Here is a 19,440-nt window from a genome sequence, read left to right on the forward strand (position 1 = left end):
TCTGGGTTCTGACCCCTGCCCTCTGCCCGACTTAGTGTTGTTATTGGTACTGGTGTTGGTTTAGTTAGTACTGCGCCTGGATGGTGAATTCGAGTCTGTCCCCTCTGCAGTGTGTGGCCACTGGGATCTCTACTAGGTTTCTTGTTTGTTTGTTTGTTTGTTTTTTAAGTAGCCTCCATGCCCAGTGTGATCAAGAGTCACAAGCTCTACCGATGGACCCAGCCAGGTGCCCCCCTGCTAGATTCTTTTTTTAATTATTTTTAATACGTAAGTCTGGTTTCCTAAGCTTCCCTGGGTCAGTATAGTTTAATGACAGTCAATTACTGGTTAGAGGTTATGCTTAAGTATCTTGAACAAGTAAGGACTCCGTCCTTTGCTGACGTTGTGTGTGTAGGTTGGGGATGCATCAAAGTTCAAGCAGCTTATAGTTCAGCCGTGGTTTTTCCTTTTGCTTGTGCAAAGCCTCATATGCGGCCAGAGAAGAGTACAGAGCTGAGTTTACAGGCTTGGTCCCTCCTGAGCACAGACACAGCCTTGCAGGCTACCGGGGACAGCTGGGGGCTATCAAGGCCCAACTGCGGCTATTTTATTGACTGAATTTCCTTGTTCAATTTCCGGCTGGACTGTCTTTGCTTCAACCAGTCTCAAGGCCTCCGGCAGCTGAGGTGTGAGTCTCCGGCTAGCTGTCTGCCACCATGATGGCAACTTTCCCGACAAACACCCTGTGGGGCTTTCTGATCAGGCCAGCACCCCCAGTGTCAGGTCCTGGAGGCCTGCCTGACTCTGGTGAAATTACCACAGGGTGGGAGGAAAGGAAAGTAGCCCCCTCCTGAAACTCCACAGACTGCCACTGTTCTTACTTTTTTCCTTTTTTAAGACTTGAGTTATTTATTTGACAGAGAGAGAGAGAGACAGCACAAGCAGCGGGAGGTCAGAGGGAGTGGGAGAAGCAGGCTTCCAGCTGAGCAGGGAGCCCGACATGGGGCTCGATCCCAGGACCCCGGGATCATGACCGGAGCTGAACGCAGACGCTCAATGACTGAGCCCCCTGGGCGCCCCTTCTTTCTTTCCTTTCTTTCTTTTTCTTTCCTTTCTTTCTTTCTTTTCTTTCTTTCTTTCTTTCTCTTTCTTTTTTAAGATTTTATTTTTGAGTAATTTCTAGTCAACTTGGGGCTCAAACCCACAACCCTGAGATCAAGAGTCACACCTGGCCCCTGACTCCACTGACTGAACCAGCCAGGCCCATCTGATATTCAGTAATTTTTTTCAAAGTGCTCTCAAATGTTGTATGCCTTTGGTCAAGAGTCCTGGAATGGGGTGCGCCTGGGTGGCTCAGTTGGTTAGGCGTCTGCCTTCGGCTCAGGTCATGATTTCGGGGTCCTGGGATCGAGTCCTGCATCGGGCTCCCTGCTCAGTGGGGACTCTGCTTCTCCCTCTCCCTCTGCTGCTCCCCCTGCTTGTGCTCTCTCTCTGTCTCTCTGTCAAATAAATAAAATCTTTAAAAAAAAAAAAAGAGTCCTGGAATGGTTGCTTTTAACAATTTGTCCTGTTTTAACATTGCTTTTTGGAGAAGGGTTTTGGAAAACTCAATCTGCTATTCCAGAAATCCTGCCCACATACGTAATTTTAAATTTTCTAGTCACCATAAAAACAAACAAAAAAAACGCATGACATTAATTTTGGGTTTTTGGGTGTCTTCAAAAAGATTTATTTACTTATTTTAGGCCGGTGGGAGGGAAGGGGCAGAGAGAAGAAGAGAGAGAATTCCAAGGAGACTCCCTGCTGAGTGCAGGGCCCCACAAAGGGCTCCATCCCACGACCCCGAGATCACGACCTGACCTGAGTGGAAACCAAGAGTGGACCGCTCAATCGAATGAGCCACCCAGGCACGCCTCCATGGCATTATTTTTTTTTTTTTTAAGATTTTTAAAAATTTATTTATTTGAGAGAGAATGAGAGAGAGCACATGAGAGTGGGGAGGGTCAGAGGGAGAAGCAGACTCCCTGCCGAGCAGGGAGCCCGATGCGGGACTCGATCCCGGGACTCCAGGATCGTGACCTGAGCCGAAGGCAGTCGCTTAACCAACTGAGCCACCCAGGCGCCCCCATGGCATTATTTTTAATAATGTATTTAATCTAAGTCAATATAAGAAATAGTATCATTTCAACAGGTAGCCAATATTTTTAAAATTATGAATGCCTACACTTCTTTCTCTTTTTTCTAAGCCTCTGAAATCTGGTGTGTTTCACACTTACAGCACCTCTCAGCTCAGACCAGCTGCATTCCAGCACTGGCTCCCCTGGCAGACACAGGAGAGATATTTGGTATGGTGGTTATTTTTCAAGTGTGTTAACATATCTCTCATGTTTGATATTTTTCTTCTTTTAATCCTTGTCCTTTGAAGATGCTGCAATATCTAAGGATGGAATGCCTAGCTTCCGTCCCTCCACCCTGTCGCGTTCGCACGCAGGGGCCTGCTAATTAAACCAAGGGCGCGTGCACTCCGAGGCGCCGAGCAGGGGCTCGCGCAGCAGGCAGAGGCAGGGGGTCGGGTGCCTCGCTGAGCACGGGGAAGGTGAGACCAAAAGGCTCCTTCAAGAAAGGGGAACGGGTTTCGGGCAACGCCAGGAGACAAGCCCGCCATCGCAGCTACTCCTGCTGGTCGCTCCTGCCCCGATGACCCCGAACTCCCGGGTGCGCCTGCGCCACTCCCCGCGGCGGGGAGAGCTCTGCGCGTGCGCGCTCATTTTCAAGCGGGTTAGCCTTGCGCGCAGCAGGGCCTGGCCGGGCCCCGGAAGTGCAGGGGTGTGGCCTCGCGGACAGCAGCACTTCCGGCCTGTGGGGGGGGAGGGGCTCCCTGAGGCTTCTGAGTGCTGGGCCGAGGCGGTGGGGGGGGGAACTTGCGGCCCTTTTAGGAGACAGAGGCGGGAGCTCAGAGTGGAAAGCGGGCGCCGGCCGGGCCGGGCCTCGGCGCCCACAGTCGACGCGTCACCCTCCCCCGCCCGAGCGCGCTGTGGCGGGGCCCGGCCGACCTCTGGCCTCTGGCCTCTGACCTCCGACCTCGCGGGGCGGGGCACCTCCGCGGCCGGGCGCGGTTTCCCGGGGACGCGTTTCCCGCCGCACCGCGGGCCGCCCGGACCGCCCTGACGGAGGCACCTTCCGGCGGCCTCGGCGCGGAGCCCTGGGCCGGGCGGCGGCCCCAGCGTGGCGGCCTGCGGTCACCGAGGGAGCCCCCGCCGCGCCCTGGCTCCCAGAGGCCCGGCGGCGGTCCGGGAGGAGCCCGGGCCTGGGCACAGGTAGGTGTCCTGTGGGTCCGGCCCGGCGGCCCCGCCAGCGCGAGGCGACAGCGACGGTGACAGCGCCCCGCGCGCTCGTGCTCCGGCCGCTTCGGGGACTTTCCCGTGGGTCTCCGGAAGTGCCAGGCCCCCAGGTGCGCGCTCGGTCAGTGGCCAGGCCCGTGACATTGCTCGGTGATCGCAGAGCGCGGTGCGCGCCCCTCCGGAGACTGACCCTCCGGGGACTGCCCCTGCGAGCCTGCTGTCTCTGCGGGGTTCCGCTGGGGAAGAGAGCGGGGCCACCGCTGGCTAGTTGCCCATAGGGACGGGCGGGTCCAGCGAGGGCATCTGGCCAGCACCGGTAAGACAAGCCAGGGGAGAGAGTGTGCAGACGTCTCCTGTGCACGGGAGGTGGGCAGGGCGGTCCTCCCTGACCGAGGTGTCCCAAGGGAGACGGAGCCGCAGAGTGAGCGGGACTAGGACTAGGATGGCGCATTCCCTCTTTCCTTGGCTCGCTAGGGAGCAAGGGGTGACAGCCTCCACTGGAAGGTGATGGTTCTGGGCCTGCAGCAGGTGTTACCCTGATGTTCATGTCTGTGGTCATCAGGCTGCCCTGAAGCGGCCTCGAGGAGGGTAGCGCGTCCTCTGGCTTCGATCCTACGCTTGCGTGGACGCCCCGCTGCTGCGGCCACCGGTGGCTGAGCCCTTGGTCTCCCCTTTCAGTGTGGAGGCGATGCCAAAGCTGCAGGGCTTCGAGTTCTGGAGCCGCACCCTGGGCGGGGCTCGCCACGTGGTGGCGCCCATGGTGGACCAGAGTGAGCTGGCCTGGAGGCTGCTGAGCCGCCGACATGGGGCCCAGCTCTGCTACACCCCCATGCTACACGCCCAGGTCTTCGTCCGCGATGCCAACTATCGGAAGGAGAACCTGTACTGCGAAGTGTGCCCCGAGGACCGGCCTCTCATTGTGCAGGTGGGCAGGGGCCTGGCCAGGAACACCAGGTGGGGCATCTTTCCAGAAACAGCTTCCCGGTTGGGGGGGTTGCTGTGATGAAGCAGCAGATTGCCAGGGGCTCCTGCTGCTGGTCTCCCAGAGATTTATCCCTTCCCCGGGAGCTGGCTCAGTTTGGATGAGGGGATGCCTTGGGCACTGGGGAAGATTCGCAGCCCCCCCACCCCATTGCCTGCCTGCTGTCTGCCACATGTTCTCTCGTTACCAGATGATCGGAAAGAACACTCTGTTCTCTAGCTAAAGTCAGTGATGCCCCCGCTTTCTGTTTACAGTCGGGACAAACGTGAATCAGTGATTCCCCCTCCTTGTGGTGTGGGCACATGTCCTGCTGTAAATGTTGAGGACAGGATGCCATCCTGCAGTCAGCCCCGGGGACCCCCTGTGGGTCTGGGGAGCTGAGGTACCAGGGCCTGGCTCGGGCTCATGGCACCTCCTGTATCTTTCCCAGTTCTGTGCCAATGACCCAGAGGTGTTTGTCCAGGCAGCTCTCCTGGCTCAGGATTACTGTGATGCCATTGACCTGAATTTGGGTTGCCCGCAGATGATAGCCAAGCGAGGTGAGTTCAGCTCCGGGTCACTGTTTTGAGCACTGCTTTGGGCGGGGGCAAGGCCCTGAACGCGCAGGGTGCCCGGCTAGAGGCCAGGGTGTGGACGCAACCAGGGGAGGGCCTGGCGCTGCTCCAGGTGGCGTCCCAGCCCTTTCTTTGCTCCTCTCTCTGGAGGGACAGGGTTCTGCTGGCTCTCAGAGGCTCGGCACTCCCCTCGGTGCCCGGGGAGCCATCGGGCTCCCTGTGGGTAAACGCGCTTTGCAGGAGGGAGGTCCCCCATCACCCTCCCCCTGCGGCTGTACTCTGCTAAGTGGGCAGTTCAGGGGTTAGGATCGTTCCCACCCCGTCTGGGGCTGAGACTTTGTTCTTCACTGAGTCTGAGGGGTTGCTGGTTGGTCAGACGCTGTGCAGGTTGGGCGTTCCGTTCGGTGCCCTTGAGCTCCGGCAGCTGGGCACACAGCCCCCACGTGTGATGCTGAGAAACTGCTCAACCCAGTGACTGTTCCTGCTGCCCCTCGGGACTGGCTTGGCAGGGGGCTCGTGCCCTGGGTAGACGCGGGAGGAGAATGGGTGCCGAGGGTCATGCTGGTGTTTTGCAGGTCACTACGGTGCCTTCCTGCAGGAGGAGTGGGACCTGCTGCAGAGAATGAGTGAGTTGACTGCGTGCTGCGGGGTCGTGGTTGGTGAAGGAGCCCTGAGCCGGTGGCCGGCGTGTCCTGGCCACGGTGCGCTCTGCTGCAGGAGGGGGCTGTGAAACTTGGAGCCGGACAGCGGGTGCTGGAGGCAGATGTTCTGGCCCTGGCCCGGCCCCTGCAGCGCCCTGGCAGATGGGAGCTGGCGCAGGGAGGGGTTCCCCACAGCCTGCCTGAGGTGAACACCACGCTTCTCAGAAGCCGACTCTCCTTTTCCGCAGTTCTGCTGGCGCACGAGAAACTCTCTGTCCCTGTCACGTGCAAAATCCGAGTCTTCCCGGAGATTGACAAGACCGTCAAGTACGCCCAGATGCTGGAGAAAGCTGGCTGCCAGGTGAGGGGCCTGTGGGCTCGCAGGGCTGTGCGCTACTCCCCTGCCTCGTGTCCCCTGCACCCTGAACCGGGGGGGAGGGGTCCTTGCCCCCAGGAGCTCCCTTGAGGCACTGACTTGCCAGGGTGGACCGGCATCGTGGTGACCACGAGGCGAGGCCTGGTGAGGGTGGGTGAGCCACATGTTCTGAAGAGGGAGGCTGGTACTAGGCAGGGGGAGGTGCCAGGCTTCGCTGCCCTCTCCCCACCTGCCCCCAGCCTCAAGGTCGGGTTGGTGCCCGCCTGCCCGTCCCGGACACGTTGGGAGCTGGGGTGCTGCCACTTCCAGGAAGACTGGCCCATGAACGGGGCTGGGCCTGTCCGCTCTGCATGGTGGGTGGATCCGTGGGACATGGCAGCCCCGGGCAGCAGCCCACCAGTTGCAACCCAGGGGACTGGGGGGCAGGCACTGTGTGAGCCAGGCCTGGGGTTCGGTTTGGGGTCTGCGGCCACGAGCAGGGTGGAGCCGTGCACCACTGTGTTCTAGTTGCTGACCGTGCATGGGCGCACCAAGGAGCAGAAGGGGCCCTTGTCGGGCACTGCGTCCTGGGAGCACATCAAGGCCGTGCGGTGAGTGGGCATGGCGGGGGGCGCGGCGGCCCGGGCTGGCAGGGAACGAGAAGCACCTGCTTGGCGGAGTGTGGGGGATGGAGCACTGTTCCCAGGAGTGAAGGGACAGGGTCCTTCTCTCCTGAGTGTCTGCTGCCTGCTCCTGGCAGGAAGGCAGTGGCCATCCCTGTGTTTGCCAACGGGAACATCCAGAGCCTGCGGGACGTGGAGCGTTGCATCCAGGACACGGGAGTCCAGGGGGTCATGAGTGCAGGTGAGGCAGGACCACGGCTGGTAGACCTCAGAGGCGCCGGGCCCCGTCGTGACGCCCCGGGCCCCGTGCTGGCCTCACTCAGCGGCCTCGTCTGCCCGATGGGCCTGAGCGCTCGGGCCAGCGGCTGCCCTTGGCTGGACACGGTGGGGGGGCCGTCCCTCCGGGGACGTGAGCGCCTGCCGCCTTGAGCCCTCCTCCCCCCGATACCCCCCAGAGGGCAACCTGCACAACCCCGCCCTGTTTGAGGGCCGCAGCCCTGCCGTGTGGGAGCTGGCCGAGGAGTACCTGGACATCGTACGGCGCTACCGCTGCCCGCTGTCCTACGTCCGGGCCCACCTCTTCAAGCTGTGGCACCACACGTGAGTTGCTCCTCAAGGCAGACGCCGTGGGGCCTGCGCCCTAACTGGGGCGTTGGGGGATTTAAGAGGGAGCTTTCTGGAAACGTGTAGCGGAAGAGCTTGCGACCGAGTTGGGTCCGGGTCAGGAAAGAGACGGAGCGCGTGTGCAGGGTGCAGGGTGCAGGGCTCGGCCTGGGGAGCGGGGCGGGAGGCCGGCTCAGCAACGGCACCTCGGTCTCAGGCTGCAGGTGCATCAGCAGCTCCGGGAGGAGCTCGCCAAAGTGAAGACCCTGGAAGGCGTTGCAGCTGTGAACCAGGAGCTGAAGCTGCGGTGTCAGGCAGGTGTTGGGGCTGGCGGGGCTGCCGTGTGGCGCGCGGGGGCCTGGGCTCCGTGACGTGGGGCGCTCTGGGCTCTTGCAGGAGGATATATCCAGGCAGGAGGAGGGAGAGAAGCCCTCTGGCGGCTTGCCGTTCTTCCACTGGATCTGCCAGCCCTACTTAAGGCCAGGGTGAGTTTTGCACCAGCCCACAGAGGAGGGGCGCTCCGCCGCTGCCGCAGCGGGAGCCTGGCCTGCTCTCTCCGGCCTCGGTGCGGGGGGTCCCGTGGTGCCCGCTTTGCCCTCACCCATCCGCGGTGCTTTGGTTTTATGTCTTTCTTCCATAAGGTGATTCTCTTAAATGCTTCTGGTCCTGGGTGGATCTGTCCTGGGGGCAAGCGGCGGACAGCCCCGAGTTCCCGCTGGGTCCTTGCAGCTGTGGCTGGGCTGTCATGTGTGGCCACTCAGGCCCAGTCATGGGCTGGGCAGCCTAGGAGCCAAGCTGCTGGGGCACTGTACGCACGTCCTCACCCTAGCGGGTCGCCTCTCGCGGGGACCCCCAAGCTCTGCCCGCTGCCTTTCTCTTTCAGGCCCAGGGAAGGGAGCAAGGAGAATGGGGGTGCCCGCAGCAAGCGGGCCCTGGAGGAGGAGGAGGGCGGCACAGACGTGCTATCCAAGAACAAGCAGAAGAAGCAGCTGAGGAACCCCCACAAGACCTTCGATCCCTCGCTGAAGCGTAAGCTGGTCCCACCGCTGGGGCCCCAGGAGCTGCTCCCCAGGGCAGGTGGGAGGGCAGTAGCAAGGGCTGGCCATGAGCCAGGCTACTGTGGCCCTGCCGGCCACGTGCTCCCTCGGCCACTGCTCGAAGGCAGAGGTGGCCTTTGGGGATTGGGGGGGCTGCTGGTGGCAGCCTGAGAAGGCTCTTCTAGTGGCAAACACCCGGTGGGAGCGGTGGGGGTCTGTGTGCTGCGTCCTCAGGCTGGCCACGGTGGGCAGGGGCTCTGTAGGAGATGGCAGGTGGGGGACAGGCTCACCTGCTCAACCAGCATCTGCTTCTTCTGTTCTTTTTTCAGCAAAATACGCAAAGTGTGATCAGTGTGGAAACCCAAAGGTGAGTCTGGCCGTGCTGCCCAGGAGGCGGTGGGCGGGGTGGTCCCCGCTGACACTGCCCAGGACCTGCAGGGGCTGTCCTTTCCCTGCCTGTTGAGGGGGCAGCCCGAGGGAGGGGGGCTGCTTCCCCGCCTCAGGACCGCCCCTCGCAGCATGGAAGGCAGGCCCTGGGCTGGGGTGTAGCCCCCTGGTGCTCCTGGCCAGGCCTGCGCTTTGGGGAGCTTGCTCAGGTGGTGGGGCATCAGCCACAGGCTCACTGGTTTGCCCGTGTTCAGGGAAACAGATGTGTGTTCAATCTGTGCCGGGGCTGCTGCAAGAAGCGAGCTTTCAGAGAGGCTGCAGACTGCCCAGGTAAGGGGCACCTGCTGCCACCAGCAGCCCCCCCAATCCCCAGCCCCCAGAGGGCAGTGGGACCCTCAGCCTCCTGAGCCCCACTTCCTTCTTCCTCCGCTAGGTCACGGATTGCTTTTTAAAACCAAATTGGAGAAGTCTCTGGCCTGGAAGGGGGCCCAGTCCCGGCTGCAGGAGCCTCAGCCAGCAGGATCTGGGGAGCCAGGCAGCCTTCCCGAGGTTGTGGGCAGTGCCCTGGCCTGAGGGGCTGCTGGAGCCCGACGCACCGCCCCACCAGGCCCCAGGACTGTTGCTGAGACCTCAACATGTCCCACTTAAGGAAATGCCTTTACTCAGGGAATCTCCCGCCTCTCAACACAGAAGGATGAGCTGGTCTTCCCCTCGGCCCTACGCTGGGAGCCCGGAAATGCTGCACCAGGGAGCAGGCTCCCAGGCTGGACCTGCCCCCTCCTTGCAACGTGTGTGTTCAAAAGTGAACAATAAACCCTTTCAAAAATGATGCATGTTTAGAGAGCTGGAGACGGTATGTGAAGGCTCCAGGCCCAGCGCAACATCGGAGCAAGGCTGAGTTGGGAGGGTGGAGTCAGGGCCAGTGAAGACTCCAAACACACAGCCACGGGTGGGAACCCTCTGCCTCGGGAACCTTCCTAAAGGAAGGCAGCGCACTGGCCTCAGCCTCCTCCCCGCGTGCACGAGGGGTGGGGAGCCCCAACCCCAAAGCCTAACCTCAGGGACACAAGCCTCAGAAGCCCTCTTAGCAGGAAGGAACGACACGGGGAGTGTTCTCAGGCTGCCCTTTAATGGACTGAGACTGAACTGGTCTAGAACCCCAAATGACACAAGAACAGGGAGGCTGGGAGTCCGTGCCGCCGGCGTGCGCAGGGGGAAGGGGGGCAGGTGAGTCCTGCAGGCCTCTCCTTCCAGGAAGGGCCCTGAGCAGCGGCCCACGTCGCCAGGGCACAACAGGGTGGAGGGGGCCCGAGAAGCCAGACGTGGATGCCCCGGCGGGGGGGTCTGCACAGGGGGCACCTCCAGAAGCGCCACACGACCAATGGGGAGCCTGCGTGTCCGAGCCCGAGGGTGGGGGCACGGGGCAGGGGCGGGGCGCACAGACCGTCCTGGAGGCCGACGGGCGCCCTCACATGTTGGTGCTCATTCGGGACTGGCTGTTGGCCGGCGTCAGCTCCCCCTGGCTCCCTTCTCGGGGAGGGGACTGGGGCGGAGATGCGGCTGCTCAGCCCAGGAGACGTGCGCGTGCCCGCCCCGCTGCTGCCCCCGGGGCCGCCCCTGCCCTCACCTTGACGTGAACCTGATTGCGCAGCACGGCTGCTCGCAGGATCGTCGCTTTGGCCCGCCTCTGGAACTCCTTCCCCATCAGCAGCGACTTCTCAAAAGTGGTGCTGCGCTGATCCACATCCCTGGCGTACAGGATCTGCAGCAGGAGGGACGGGGCTCGGCGGTGCTCACCGGGGCGCAGGGGCCCCCTCCCTGCACCCACGGCCTGGACCCGGGCCTGGCCACCTTGCTGTGGGAGTCGATGCGGGCGTTGATGAGCCCCTCCAGGATGAGCTGCGTCAGCTCGTCCTCCAGCGCCGCCACGGTGGTGTTGAAGGCTGCGGCCATCTTGTGCATGTCCGCTGACACGTAGGGGCTGAAATACTGCAGGGCAGAGGGCGCGTGGGCCTCCCGCGACTCCCAGGCCCGCCCGCAGTGCCCTGCCTTGGCCTCCGTGCCCCCACGTCTACCTGGATGAGGGCGCGGTTGCGGATCTGGGTGTACAAGGTCCTGACGTGGGGGGCCAGGTACATGTCCAAGAGCAGGTTGTCCTGGTGAGGAGACCTGGTCAGGCACCGCTGCCCCCCGCCTTGGCCCCCCCGCCACCAGAGGAGGCAGGTCCCTCACCTTCATCTCATCCAGCATCTTTAGGCACGAGGCGTACTTGGACTCATAGAATTTGAAGATGATGTCTCGAACCTGCGGCTCCAGCTCCAAGAACAACTTGAAGGAGCTGCAGGTGCATACCCCTCAGAGCCGGCCTTGCGCCTGCCCACAGGCCCTGAGGGCCGGAGGCGGGGAACCGGAGCCCCCCACAGGCCCAGAGAGCACCAGTCCTCGGGCTTCTGGGAGGGGGCAGGCTGCAGGGCGAGCACCCCACCCTCCACCCACCTGCTGGAGATGACGTTGCGCTGCAGCTCCTGCCGGTCAAAAGTGGCCAAGGCACACAGGCCACCATAGACAGCCACGTTGCTGGGAGAAAGCAGCTGAAAGGAAAGAGTTGGGTCCAGACCCCCGGGGTCACTGACAGTCGAGACACAATCCAAGGAGGAAGCAAGCCCAGACACAAGGCTGGCTCATCCCTGCCCTGCCCACCGCCCACCCAAAGAATCCGCAGGACTCCACGGAGGGGATACCCCTCAATAAAGAGCCTAACCCACAAGCCCTCCCCCTGCTTCCCAGCAAGGGCTCGTCCCCAGATACCCTCCTGTCCCTCACCTCGGGGAAATCACAGTGATCGAATGAAGCCAGCAAGAAGCACTTGGCAGCCTGCTTGTACTTGCGCGCAGCCAACTCGGCCAGGCCTAAGGGGGGGTGGGGGGGGGGGAGGCAGCCAGGATGAAGCCCGGTGCCCGGAGGAAGTTGCCAGAGCCGCCCTCACCTCTCCCACCCCAGCTGCTCCTCAGCGTCAGGGACAGCAAGTCTGGTCAAGCTGTGGCCACCCCCGCGAGCACTGACCGGGGCACTCTCCTCGAGTCAAGGGCCCAGGGAAGCCGTGCACAGCGGTGGTTACTCCTGCAAAGGACTCCAGGGCCCGCCTGTTAGTCACACCTCAGCTCCCGACCACTGGCCGCATGCTGGCCTCCCCGCCCAGGACCGGAGCCTGGCAGGCACCCCCTGGGGCCATGGGTGCAGGGCTCGGACGTTTCCTCGGCTGTGACGAAGGCCCACCACCCTGGCTGTGAGGACCCAACCTCCGGTGTGCACAGGCCACCCCCGGGGCTGGGGTCAGCTGTGGTGGCCTGCCGCCCCAAGGCCTCACCTGCAGCACACTTGAGCTTGGTGAGGATCGCCTGGGTCTGGCTGTCCCGCTCCCCACGCTGCTGCAAAAGAAAGCAGGACACGTGAGCCCCCGGCCTCCACATCCTGGTCCTTCCCCAGGCCCTGCCCCAGCCTGAGAGGGACAAGGGCAGACCGGGTTGGACCAGGCCTGCCCGGGCCTCAACAATCCTGACACAAGGTCTGAGGAAGCAGAGAGGGTGGGAAGCCAGCGTTACCTCGGCAATCTCCGGGGTGGACTCGGCCTTGCTGACGTAGCTCAGCACGTGAGACCAGTTCTGCAAGTAGACGCTGACCTGGCGGGCGGGCGGGGTGGATTCAGCCTGGGACGCCCCCTCCTGGCTCAGGGGCAGTGCTGCCCTGCATCCCCTCCCGACCCGGCGAGGCAGGGCCCACCTTGATGACGTTGAGGCACATGTTGATGACATGCTTGGCGCTGGTGCAGTAGTCCCGGGCCCGGGAGTAACACTTGAGGGCATTGCTCAGGTCCCCACAGTCCAGATAGTGGTCACCAAGGTCGTCGTGGCCGCGCCTGTGGGCCCAGACATGAGCGGACCTGGACCCAGGGCCACGCGGGCCCTGCTGCCCGCCTCCCAGTGCCCCGTGAGCAGCACCTGATACTCTCCTTGATGGAGTTGCCCTTGTAGTTCTTTAGGTCCGTGTCCAGCTTCTCCAGCTTCAGCAAGGCCTTCTTCCGCGTGGCCTCCACCCAGGCCGTGTCAAGGGGCGGCGGCTCCACGCCACTCTCGGGGATGGTGTCAGGTGCATTCTGCAGCTCCCTGAGGGAGTACCTGGGCCATCAGGGGCCGAGGTGCAGGCAGATGGGTGCCGCCAGGGGGCCCCTGCCCGGCCCCTGCCAAGTGAGCACCCAGCCAGCACAGGAACACGGGGACCCCGGCCTGGTGTGGACGCCCAACGGGGAAAGGGTCGTGCATGCAGCCATGGCAAGAGAAGAAAAGCAAGGTGCTGTCTCCACAAACTCTGCGTGATGTCAAAAGAACTACACGTCACGTGCACCCAGAGAAAAGCCAGGACGACGCAGACAGCACAGAGCGGACTGGATGAGAACCCAACCCGTTTTGCCATTTATCACCCTTCCTGGCTCTTCAACAAGGCAGGCCAGGTCACCACATCGAGGCAATGATGCTACTAAGTGCCCACATGGGGATGGTGTCAGGTGTCACAGGAGCACAGGAAAGGCCCCCGCACAGGCTAGACGCAAGGGGGACACACCACACCCAGCCCCTAGTGTCTGCTCCCACCAAGGACCCTGCCTCCTCCGGCCAAGCCCCCGGTCTCACCTGGTGGCCTCCGAGAGCTTGCGGTGGATCTCTTCATACATGTCCACGTTGAAGGTCCTCTGCACAAAGGAGAGGGCCATCTTCAGGGCCTCCACCCGCAGCGGGGGGCAGTGGTCAGCAATGAACTGCAGTCGTTCGATGCGCATTAGCCCACTGTAGCTGGCCGCGTACTGCTCCAGATCCTGAAGTGGGGGTGGGGGGAGTGGATGGAGACTGTGCAAGGCGGGACCCCAGATCCCAAGCCCTGGCAAGTGAGTCAGGAGCAGGACCCAAATGCTGACCCTCCCGCAGTATCCGAGAGGCCCTATGCCGATAACAAGAACAACTGGGTATACGGGCACCAGACAGACCGCTATCCAGTCAGTGCTGGCAAAGGCCACTTGGGGTGGGCCAGCGCAGAGGCCTCCAGGGTAGAGCTCTGCCCCGGGGGCTGAGGGGATGAATGGCCAGAGCCAGATGGGACCGCTCGTGACTGCCAGTCCCCAGGCGGAGCAGTCAGGAAGCAGTGCTCCGTAGGCTGGGCCCCAAGAAAGACCTGTCCTCGGTCTGAGAAAAGCTGCACATGGGGCTCTAGTGTGTGGGAGAGAAGTGGGGTGCAAGGTCTCCGGCTGGACTACCACCCCTCGTAACAAGTGGGCAACTGAAGAGCCTAAAGGTTTCTGGGTCAGAGAAAAACACGGCCTGGGTGGGGAGCCTGGCCTAGCCCCTTCCTGCCTGCCCCAGGCCCGGCCGGGGGGTTCCTTACCAGGGTGGGGTTCTCCACCACATAGTTGACATCGGGTGCGTTCTGCGGGTCCTCCTGGGGGTCCACATCGATCTGCATGGGCTCCACGGCCCCCTGCAACACAGGCGGGCACCTTGGCACTCGAACCAGACTGCCCAGGAAGGGTGAGAAGCCCTCACCGCGCCCCGACTTGCGCCTGCCCCCGGTGCCACGTCCCGGCGGGATCCTGTCCAGCAGCGCCTAACCGTCCCTGCCCCTCCCTGCCCCCGGCCTGTGTGCAACGCCGGCCCTCGCAGGCCCAGCAGCTGCTGAGCACAGCGCCCAGGCGCCATATCCCCCGCCGGTCTCCGGGGCGGACAGCAGGCAGCGGGGAGGCCCCCTGCCCGGGACGCCGGCAGTCCCTTCGCGCCCCCGGCCGCCGTCCTGACGCAGCTTCCTCCGAGCCACAGGGAGCGCCGGCAGCGGGGGCCCCAGGGCCCGGGCGGCGGCGGGAAGGGGTCTCCTCGGGGCGCCCTCGTGCGCCGGGTGCGCGCCCCCCGCGCTCGCTCGCCCGCTCCTGGGCCCCCTGTCCTGGAAGGTACCTCATACAGCAGCGTACAGGCCGACAGGCTGGCGCTCAGGCTGAAGTCCCCGGCCGTGCCCGGCAGGAAGAGCTCTGACCTACTGCTGTGAGGGGTGCAGTACAGATCTGTCACTGACGAGGAGGCCGCGCTGGGGGCCGGGCTATCCCTCATTCTGTCCTGACTCTCTGCACCCCCCGACCCTGACACACAGCTGGCCTGCTGCTGAAGGGAGAAAGAGCGTTAGCGCCGGGCCGGGCCTGCCGCGCCGACGGCGGGGACCCTGCGCGAGGCCGCCGGGCCGCGGGGGGCGGGGGGAGGCCGCGCGGGGGCCCGGCTCCGGCGCGGCGGCGGCGGCGGCGGCGGCGGCGGGGATGGGAGGGTAGCAGTAGGGGCGGGGGAGGGCGCGGAGGGGCCGCCGGCCGCGGCGCGTTACCTGCAAGTTAAACACCTGAACCGGCAGCGGCATCTTCACCCACCCCGCCGCGGCGCGCCGTCCGCTTCCGGGGCATCGCCATCCACTTCCGGGACAGCGCTTCCGGGGCGCGGCGGGTGGGCGGGGCGGCTCTTAAAGGGGCCGCGGCGCGGCCTGGGCCCGGGCGGTGCCCGTGGGTCCCGCGGCCGCATGAGCCGCGTGCGGGGGGCGCTGTGCCGGGCCTGCCTCGCGCTGGCCGCGGCCCTGGCCGCGCTGCTGCTGCTGCCGCTGCCCCGCATGCCGGCGCCGGCGCCGGCGCCGGCGCCGGCCCCCGCCCCGGCCCCGGCTCCGACTCCGGGCCCCGGCCGGCGGGCGTCCCCCGCCCGACCCGCCACCGCCCCCCGCCTGCGGCCTGACGACGTCTTCATCGCTGTCAAGACCACCCAGAAGAACCACGGGCCGCGACTGGGGCTGCTACTGAGCACCTGGATCTCCCGGGCCCGCCAACAGGTGGGCCTCGCCCCGGGATCCCCGATCTCGGCACCCTTGCCCCAGGATCCCCGGCCCCGAGACCCCCATCCCCCGGATCCCCCAGCCAGGATCCCGACCCCGGACTGCAAACGTCCACGACCCCTGGCACCCCTGTCCCGGCAAGGGCTGCCCCAGGGACCCCATCTCCGGGACCCCCTATCCACTGCTGTGGCCCCAGAGTGATGGCCAGACCCCTGCTCTGAGTCTGTGGGGACCCAGGCCCGGCGCCCCTCCTACCTGGGTGGGTTCTCTCAGCTTACACTGGACCAGGACCCCACAGACACCCCGTGAGAGCAGGCCTGGTCCCGGCCGCACCAGGAGACGCCAGGGACAGTAGCAGGCAGTCGCTGGGACGCCACCCTCCCCTCTCCCCCATCCCAACCCCAAGGGTCCAGGCCCGTCCTGGGCACCCTCTTCTCATCCCGAAGCTCCAGCTCTGAAGCTCAGCTCACTCTCTGGCATTTCTGCGGCTGCATCCTGGTCCACCTGGGGTCTCACAGGTTGTCTCTCCCCAGACATTCATCTTCACGGACGGGGATGACCCTGAGCTACAACTCCAGGGAGGTGAGTGCACTCCCCAGCTCAGCGTGCACCAGGGCCCCTCACGTATCTTTTGGTGCAGTGATACCTGTCTCCCTGCTGTGTACAGAGGCCCAGGGCTTAAGTCACTTGCCCAGAGTCACATAGCTGGTAGAGCCAGGATGCCCACCTGCCACCAGCCCAGCAGCCAGGGCCCCACCCTGCCAGCCGGGCTCTGCCTCCCACAACTCCTGGCAGGCTTCCCAGGGCCTCAGGCTGGAGCCACGGTCCCTGAAGACGCTCCCTCCTGGCAGCCCCACTTAAGGCACGTGTCCTCAACCCTGGGGTGGGTTTACACTCATGGGATTCCAAATGGTTGTCACCTGTCTGGGCCCTGTGGGTCAGCAACAAGTTCAGCAAGCGAGGCCAGGCCTGGGGGCTTTGAGCAGGGCGAGATGGCAAGGCCCTCCGGACAGCCACATTTTGCCCTGATCGCCGTGGGGTGGCCCTCACACTTCCCTGGTTTCTCCAACCCGCAGGCAGCCACGTCATCAATACCAACTGCTCGGCCGTGCACACTCGCCAGGCATTGTGCTGCAAGATGTCCGTGGAGTACGACACGTTCATCGAGTCGAAACGCAAGTGTGTGGTGGCCACACCCCGGTGCCCCCCGGGAGAGCCCGGGGCTGAGGCCGGGCCCGCACACCTGGGCCAGGGGTGGAGGCAGCCACCTGCACCAGCCCCTCACTCGTGAGCGTTCCCCACCGCCCCCAGGTGGTTCTGCCACGTGGATGATGACAACTACGTGAACCCCAGAGGCCTGCTCCGGCTGCTATCCAGCTTCTCGCCCAGTCAGGACGTCTACCTGGGGCGGCCCAGCCTGGACCACCCCATCGAGGCCTCCGAGAGAGTCCAGGGAGGGGGCACTGTGAGTGCTGAGCCGGGGAGCAGCGGCTGAGAGAGGGGAGACCCCTGCGGGGAAGGGCCGCAGGGGCAGGTGTCTGACCCATCCCGGGGCTGGGGGCGCTTCAGGAGGTGCTGTGGGAGGAGCTGGGGCCCCGGGGGACCCATCCTCTTGTGCCCTGGGCACTCCTGCCACTTGTGTGGCGAGCCGCTGAGGGGCCGCTCGAGGACGACACCCCGCCTGGCACCTTGCTCCTCCTCAGGTGACCACTGTCAAGTTCTGGTTCGCTACGGGTGGGGCCGGGTTCTGCCTGAGCAGAGGCCTCGCGCTGAAGATGAGCCCCTGGGCCAGGTGAGCATGGGGGTGCCGGCTGCCTGGGCTGGGAGGCCCGGGGTGGTGGTGCCGAGGCCTGAGGAGGCCCTGACCCGCTTCCCCTGGCCCCCCACCAGTCTGGGCAGCTTCATGAGCACAGCCGAGCGGGTGCGGCTGCCGGATGACTGCACGGTGGGCTACATCGTGGAGGGGCTGCTGGGCGCTCGCCTGCTGCCTAGCTCGCTCTTCCATTCCCACCTGGAGAACCTGCAGAGGCTGCCGCCCGACTCCGTGCTGCAGCAGGTACGGCCCCTGGGCGCCCCCGAGGCGCCTGGCCCTTCGCCCAGATCCCAGGCCAGATCACCAGCGCTCAGGGAGGCGTTCCCAGCCCCGCAGCGAACTTGCTGCAGACCCTGCGTGTGGCCTGCTGGGACCCAGGGGCCTGGGTGTGGGGGCTCGTCTGTGAGGCGCAGCCTCTGTGCTTTCCCAAGCCAACGGGCCCAGGGCAGCCGGGCAGCGGGGCATCCGCCGAGGTGGGGACTGTGGTCACAGGGCCGGCCGCAGAGAGGGACGGGCGGCTTGGGCAGGGGTGCCCCGGCATGTGCACCAGCCACCCTCCTGAGGTGTCTCCCATGTTGGCTGCACTTCTCGGCGCTTCCACGTTGTTCCCGAGCCTGCCCCCGGGGGGCTGGGGGTGGGGGGAGGGGGCGGTCCTGCCCTGGGGGGCCCCGGAAGCCAGAGGCACAGCAGCCTCTCCTGGTTTGACTCCGGAGGCGGGCAGAGGGTGTGGGGGTCCTGGAAGAGTGACATGCCCCCCCAGGTCACCTTGAGCTACGGGGGTCCAGAGAACCCACATAATGTGGTGAATGTGGCCGGAGGCTTCAGCCTGCAGCAGGACCCCACACGGTGAGTGGGCAGGGGGGAGGGACTCTGACGCCAGCCCCCCCACAACACCCATACCCCAGCAGGCCTGACCTCCACGTTTCCTTCCCAGGTTCAAGTCTGTCCATTGCCTTCTCTACCCGGACACGGATTGGTGTCCTGTGCACAAGCAGAGTGACTTCGTTTCTCGGTGACCCTGGGTTCCCAGCCCAGGGAACAGGAGCGTGCTGACCCCTCCAGGCCTCAGCTCTCCCAGCTGGCCACAGCCACGTCCAGGGAGATGGGGGCTCCCTGCAGGCCTGACCAGGCTCTCTGGGAGAGCTGCTTGCCCCACCCAGGGGTCCAGGCTGTGCAGTGTGCAGGCTGCCCCAGAAGGCAGAAGGGGGAGATGCTGCTCGTCCTCCCGGCCCAGCCCCTGAGGTGTGCCCTCACGCGAAAGGTGTCTACCCTAGGACCTAGGGGCCTAGGAGGAGGCTGGCATCCGGCTCCCAGGGCTCCATCCTGCCCTCCTCACCCTGCTGGAGAGGGGGTTCCACGTAGACTGGGCTCCCTGAGTGGGCTCCTGGCCAGGGTCGCACACGGGATCCGTCAGCTGGCCATCAGGGAGCACAGAGGCTTCACCTGCAGGCCTGGGGCGGAAGAGCCACCCTCCCCCCACCAGGCTTGGTGCCCGGCCAGAGCGTTGTGGTCTCTGAGGGAGCTGCTGTAAGGACTCAGGCCTCTGGCCAGCGGGGCTCGGGGCACAGCCTACTCCGAGCCAGGGCATCTCCATCCGGAGGCCGCTTCACCAGGTCCCCTTGGCCAAGGTCTTCTTATTTCCTCACTCTGACCCACCACTTAGTACTCCCCCCCCCCAAGTCCAAAAAGGAGCAGGGCCCTTTTGTTTGGGGCTCTCTGCAGTGTGGCGCCCCATCCCAGCCGCTGACCCACCTTAACTGTGCCTTTCCACGGAGGAGAGAGCAGAACGAGGGGACTCAGCACTTTGGTTCTGGGCCCTTGCTGTGCCATTGCCAGAAATGAATAAAGGCTTGATTGTTACTCTGTTTGGCTCACTGGCTTAGAGGACCCGCACAGCACCTGGCCGCTCAGCTCCTGACAGGGCCTCCAGCTGCTGCCCCAGGGAGGCTCCCTCCAGGCAAATCTGCATCCCTTACAGCCCTGCTAGCCAAGTCTTAGCTGCCCACGGGACTCTTCTGTGTGAGCCCAAGCACGTAGCCAGGGTTTGGGAGAAGGGTCCCGTGGCGAACGATGAACGTGGCGCAAACCTGTCCCGGGAGGATGGCCTTCCTGTTACGCTTGCTTTCTCAGCACACCAGACAAGTAGCGTGGGGGGGGGGTGCACACACAGACACGCGCAGGTGCGCACGTATGTAAGTGGCGGTGTGCATGGGTGCGTGTGGGTGTGG

General features: G+C 64.3%; 3 protein-coding genes across 13 annotated transcripts; 2 read left to right on the forward strand and 1 right to left on the reverse strand.

The window, feature by feature from the left end:
• The first annotated feature begins 2,888 nt into the window (after positions 1 to 2,888).
• Positions 2,889 to 9,331, forward strand: DUS1L (dihydrouridine synthase 1 like). Its single transcript, XM_006743099.2, has 14 exons — positions 2,889 to 3,296; positions 3,999 to 4,245; positions 4,733 to 4,841; positions 5,432 to 5,482; positions 5,746 to 5,858; positions 6,381 to 6,463; positions 6,613 to 6,716; positions 6,931 to 7,075; positions 7,296 to 7,392; positions 7,475 to 7,563; positions 7,962 to 8,107; positions 8,445 to 8,482; positions 8,757 to 8,832; positions 8,936 to 9,331. Exons 2-14 carry the CDS (start codon positions 4,009 to 4,011, stop codon positions 9,073 to 9,075), a joined length of 1,428 nt encoding a protein of 475 aa, XP_006743162.1. The 5' UTR covers positions 2,889 to 3,296; positions 3,999 to 4,008; the 3' UTR covers positions 9,076 to 9,331.
• Positions 9,332 to 9,612: 281 nt separating this feature from the next.
• On the reverse strand, positions 9,613 to 15,010 carry GPS1 (G protein pathway suppressor 1). 11 transcript variants are annotated; one of them, XM_081804208.1, is made up of 15 exons: positions 14,908 to 14,989; positions 14,493 to 14,577; positions 13,933 to 14,025; positions 13,188 to 13,369; positions 12,501 to 12,677; positions 12,283 to 12,418; positions 12,105 to 12,182; positions 11,870 to 11,930; positions 11,326 to 11,411; positions 10,999 to 11,093; positions 10,735 to 10,840; positions 10,578 to 10,658; positions 10,354 to 10,491; positions 10,130 to 10,264; positions 9,613 to 10,045 (listed from the first exon to the last, which is right to left on the reverse strand). In XM_081804208.1, the coding sequence occupies exons 3-15, from the start codon at positions 14,008 to 14,010 to the stop codon at positions 9,971 to 9,973; spliced, it is 1,428 nt and encodes a 475-aa protein (XP_081660334.1). In that variant the 5' UTR covers positions 14,011 to 14,025; positions 14,493 to 14,577; positions 14,908 to 14,989; the 3' UTR covers positions 9,613 to 9,970. The 11 variants fall into 11 exon arrangements, with proteins under 11 accessions (XP_081660334.1, XP_081660333.1, XP_081660329.1 ...); XM_081804207.1 differs by having other exon boundaries at positions 14,493 to 14,599; positions 14,908 to 14,982; XM_081804203.1 differs by having other exon boundaries at positions 11,870 to 11,927; positions 12,501 to 12,665; positions 14,493 to 14,693; positions 14,908 to 14,955.
• A 67-nt stretch (positions 15,011 to 15,077) lies between these two features.
• Positions 15,078 to 19,072, forward strand: RFNG (RFNG O-fucosylpeptide 3-beta-N-acetylglucosaminyltransferase). Its single transcript, XM_006743112.3, has 8 exons — positions 15,078 to 15,396; positions 15,933 to 15,981; positions 16,476 to 16,578; positions 16,711 to 16,864; positions 17,103 to 17,191; positions 17,290 to 17,455; positions 17,973 to 18,058; positions 18,147 to 19,072. The coding sequence occupies exons 1-8, from the start codon at positions 15,097 to 15,099 to the stop codon at positions 18,226 to 18,228; spliced, it is 1,029 nt and encodes a 342-aa protein (XP_006743175.3). The 5' UTR covers positions 15,078 to 15,096; the 3' UTR covers positions 18,229 to 19,072.
• Positions 19,073 to 19,440: the final 368 nt, after the last annotated feature.

Source organism: Leptonychotes weddellii, chromosome 15 (assembly GCF_054177405.1).
Source record: "Leptonychotes weddellii isolate Sample4059 chromosome 15, ASM5417740v2, whole genome shotgun sequence".
Classification (NCBI taxonomy): Eukaryota; Metazoa; Chordata; class Mammalia; order Carnivora; family Phocidae; genus Leptonychotes; species Leptonychotes weddellii.

Coding starts and splice junctions, on each gene's coding strand:
- DUS1L (XM_006743099.2), top strand. CDS start 4,009: ATGCCAAAGCTGCAGGGCTTCGAGTTCTGGAGCCGCACCCTGGGCGGG. Junction 7,564..7,961: donor CAGCCCTACTTAAGGCCAGG/GTGAGTTTTGCA, acceptor TTTCTCTTTCAG/GCCCAGGGAAGGGAGCAAGG. Junction 8,108..8,444: donor CTTCGATCCCTCGCTGAAGC/GTAAGCTGGTCC, acceptor TTCTTTTTTCAG/CAAAATACGCAAAGTGTGAT.
- GPS1 (XM_081804200.1), bottom strand. CDS start 14,940: ATGCCGCTGCCGGTTCAGGTGTTTAACTTGCAG. Junction 11,931..12,104: donor CCACCCCGGAGATTGCCGAG/GTAACGCTGGCT, acceptor TTTCTTTTGCAG/CAGCGTGGGGAGCGGGACAG. Junction 10,659..10,734: donor AGATGCTGGATGAGATGAAG/GTGAGGGACCTG, acceptor TCTCCTCACCAG/GACAACCTGCTCTTGGACAT.
- RFNG (XM_006743112.3), top strand. CDS start 15,097: ATGAGCCGCGTGCGGGGGGCGCTGTGCCGGGCCTGCCTCGCGCTGGCC. Junction 16,579..16,710: donor TTCATCGAGTCGAAACGCAA/GTGTGTGGTGGC, acceptor CACCGCCCCCAG/GTGGTTCTGCCACGTGGATG. Junction 17,456..17,972: donor CCGACTCCGTGCTGCAGCAG/GTACGGCCCCTG, acceptor ATGCCCCCCCAG/GTCACCTTGAGCTACGGGGG.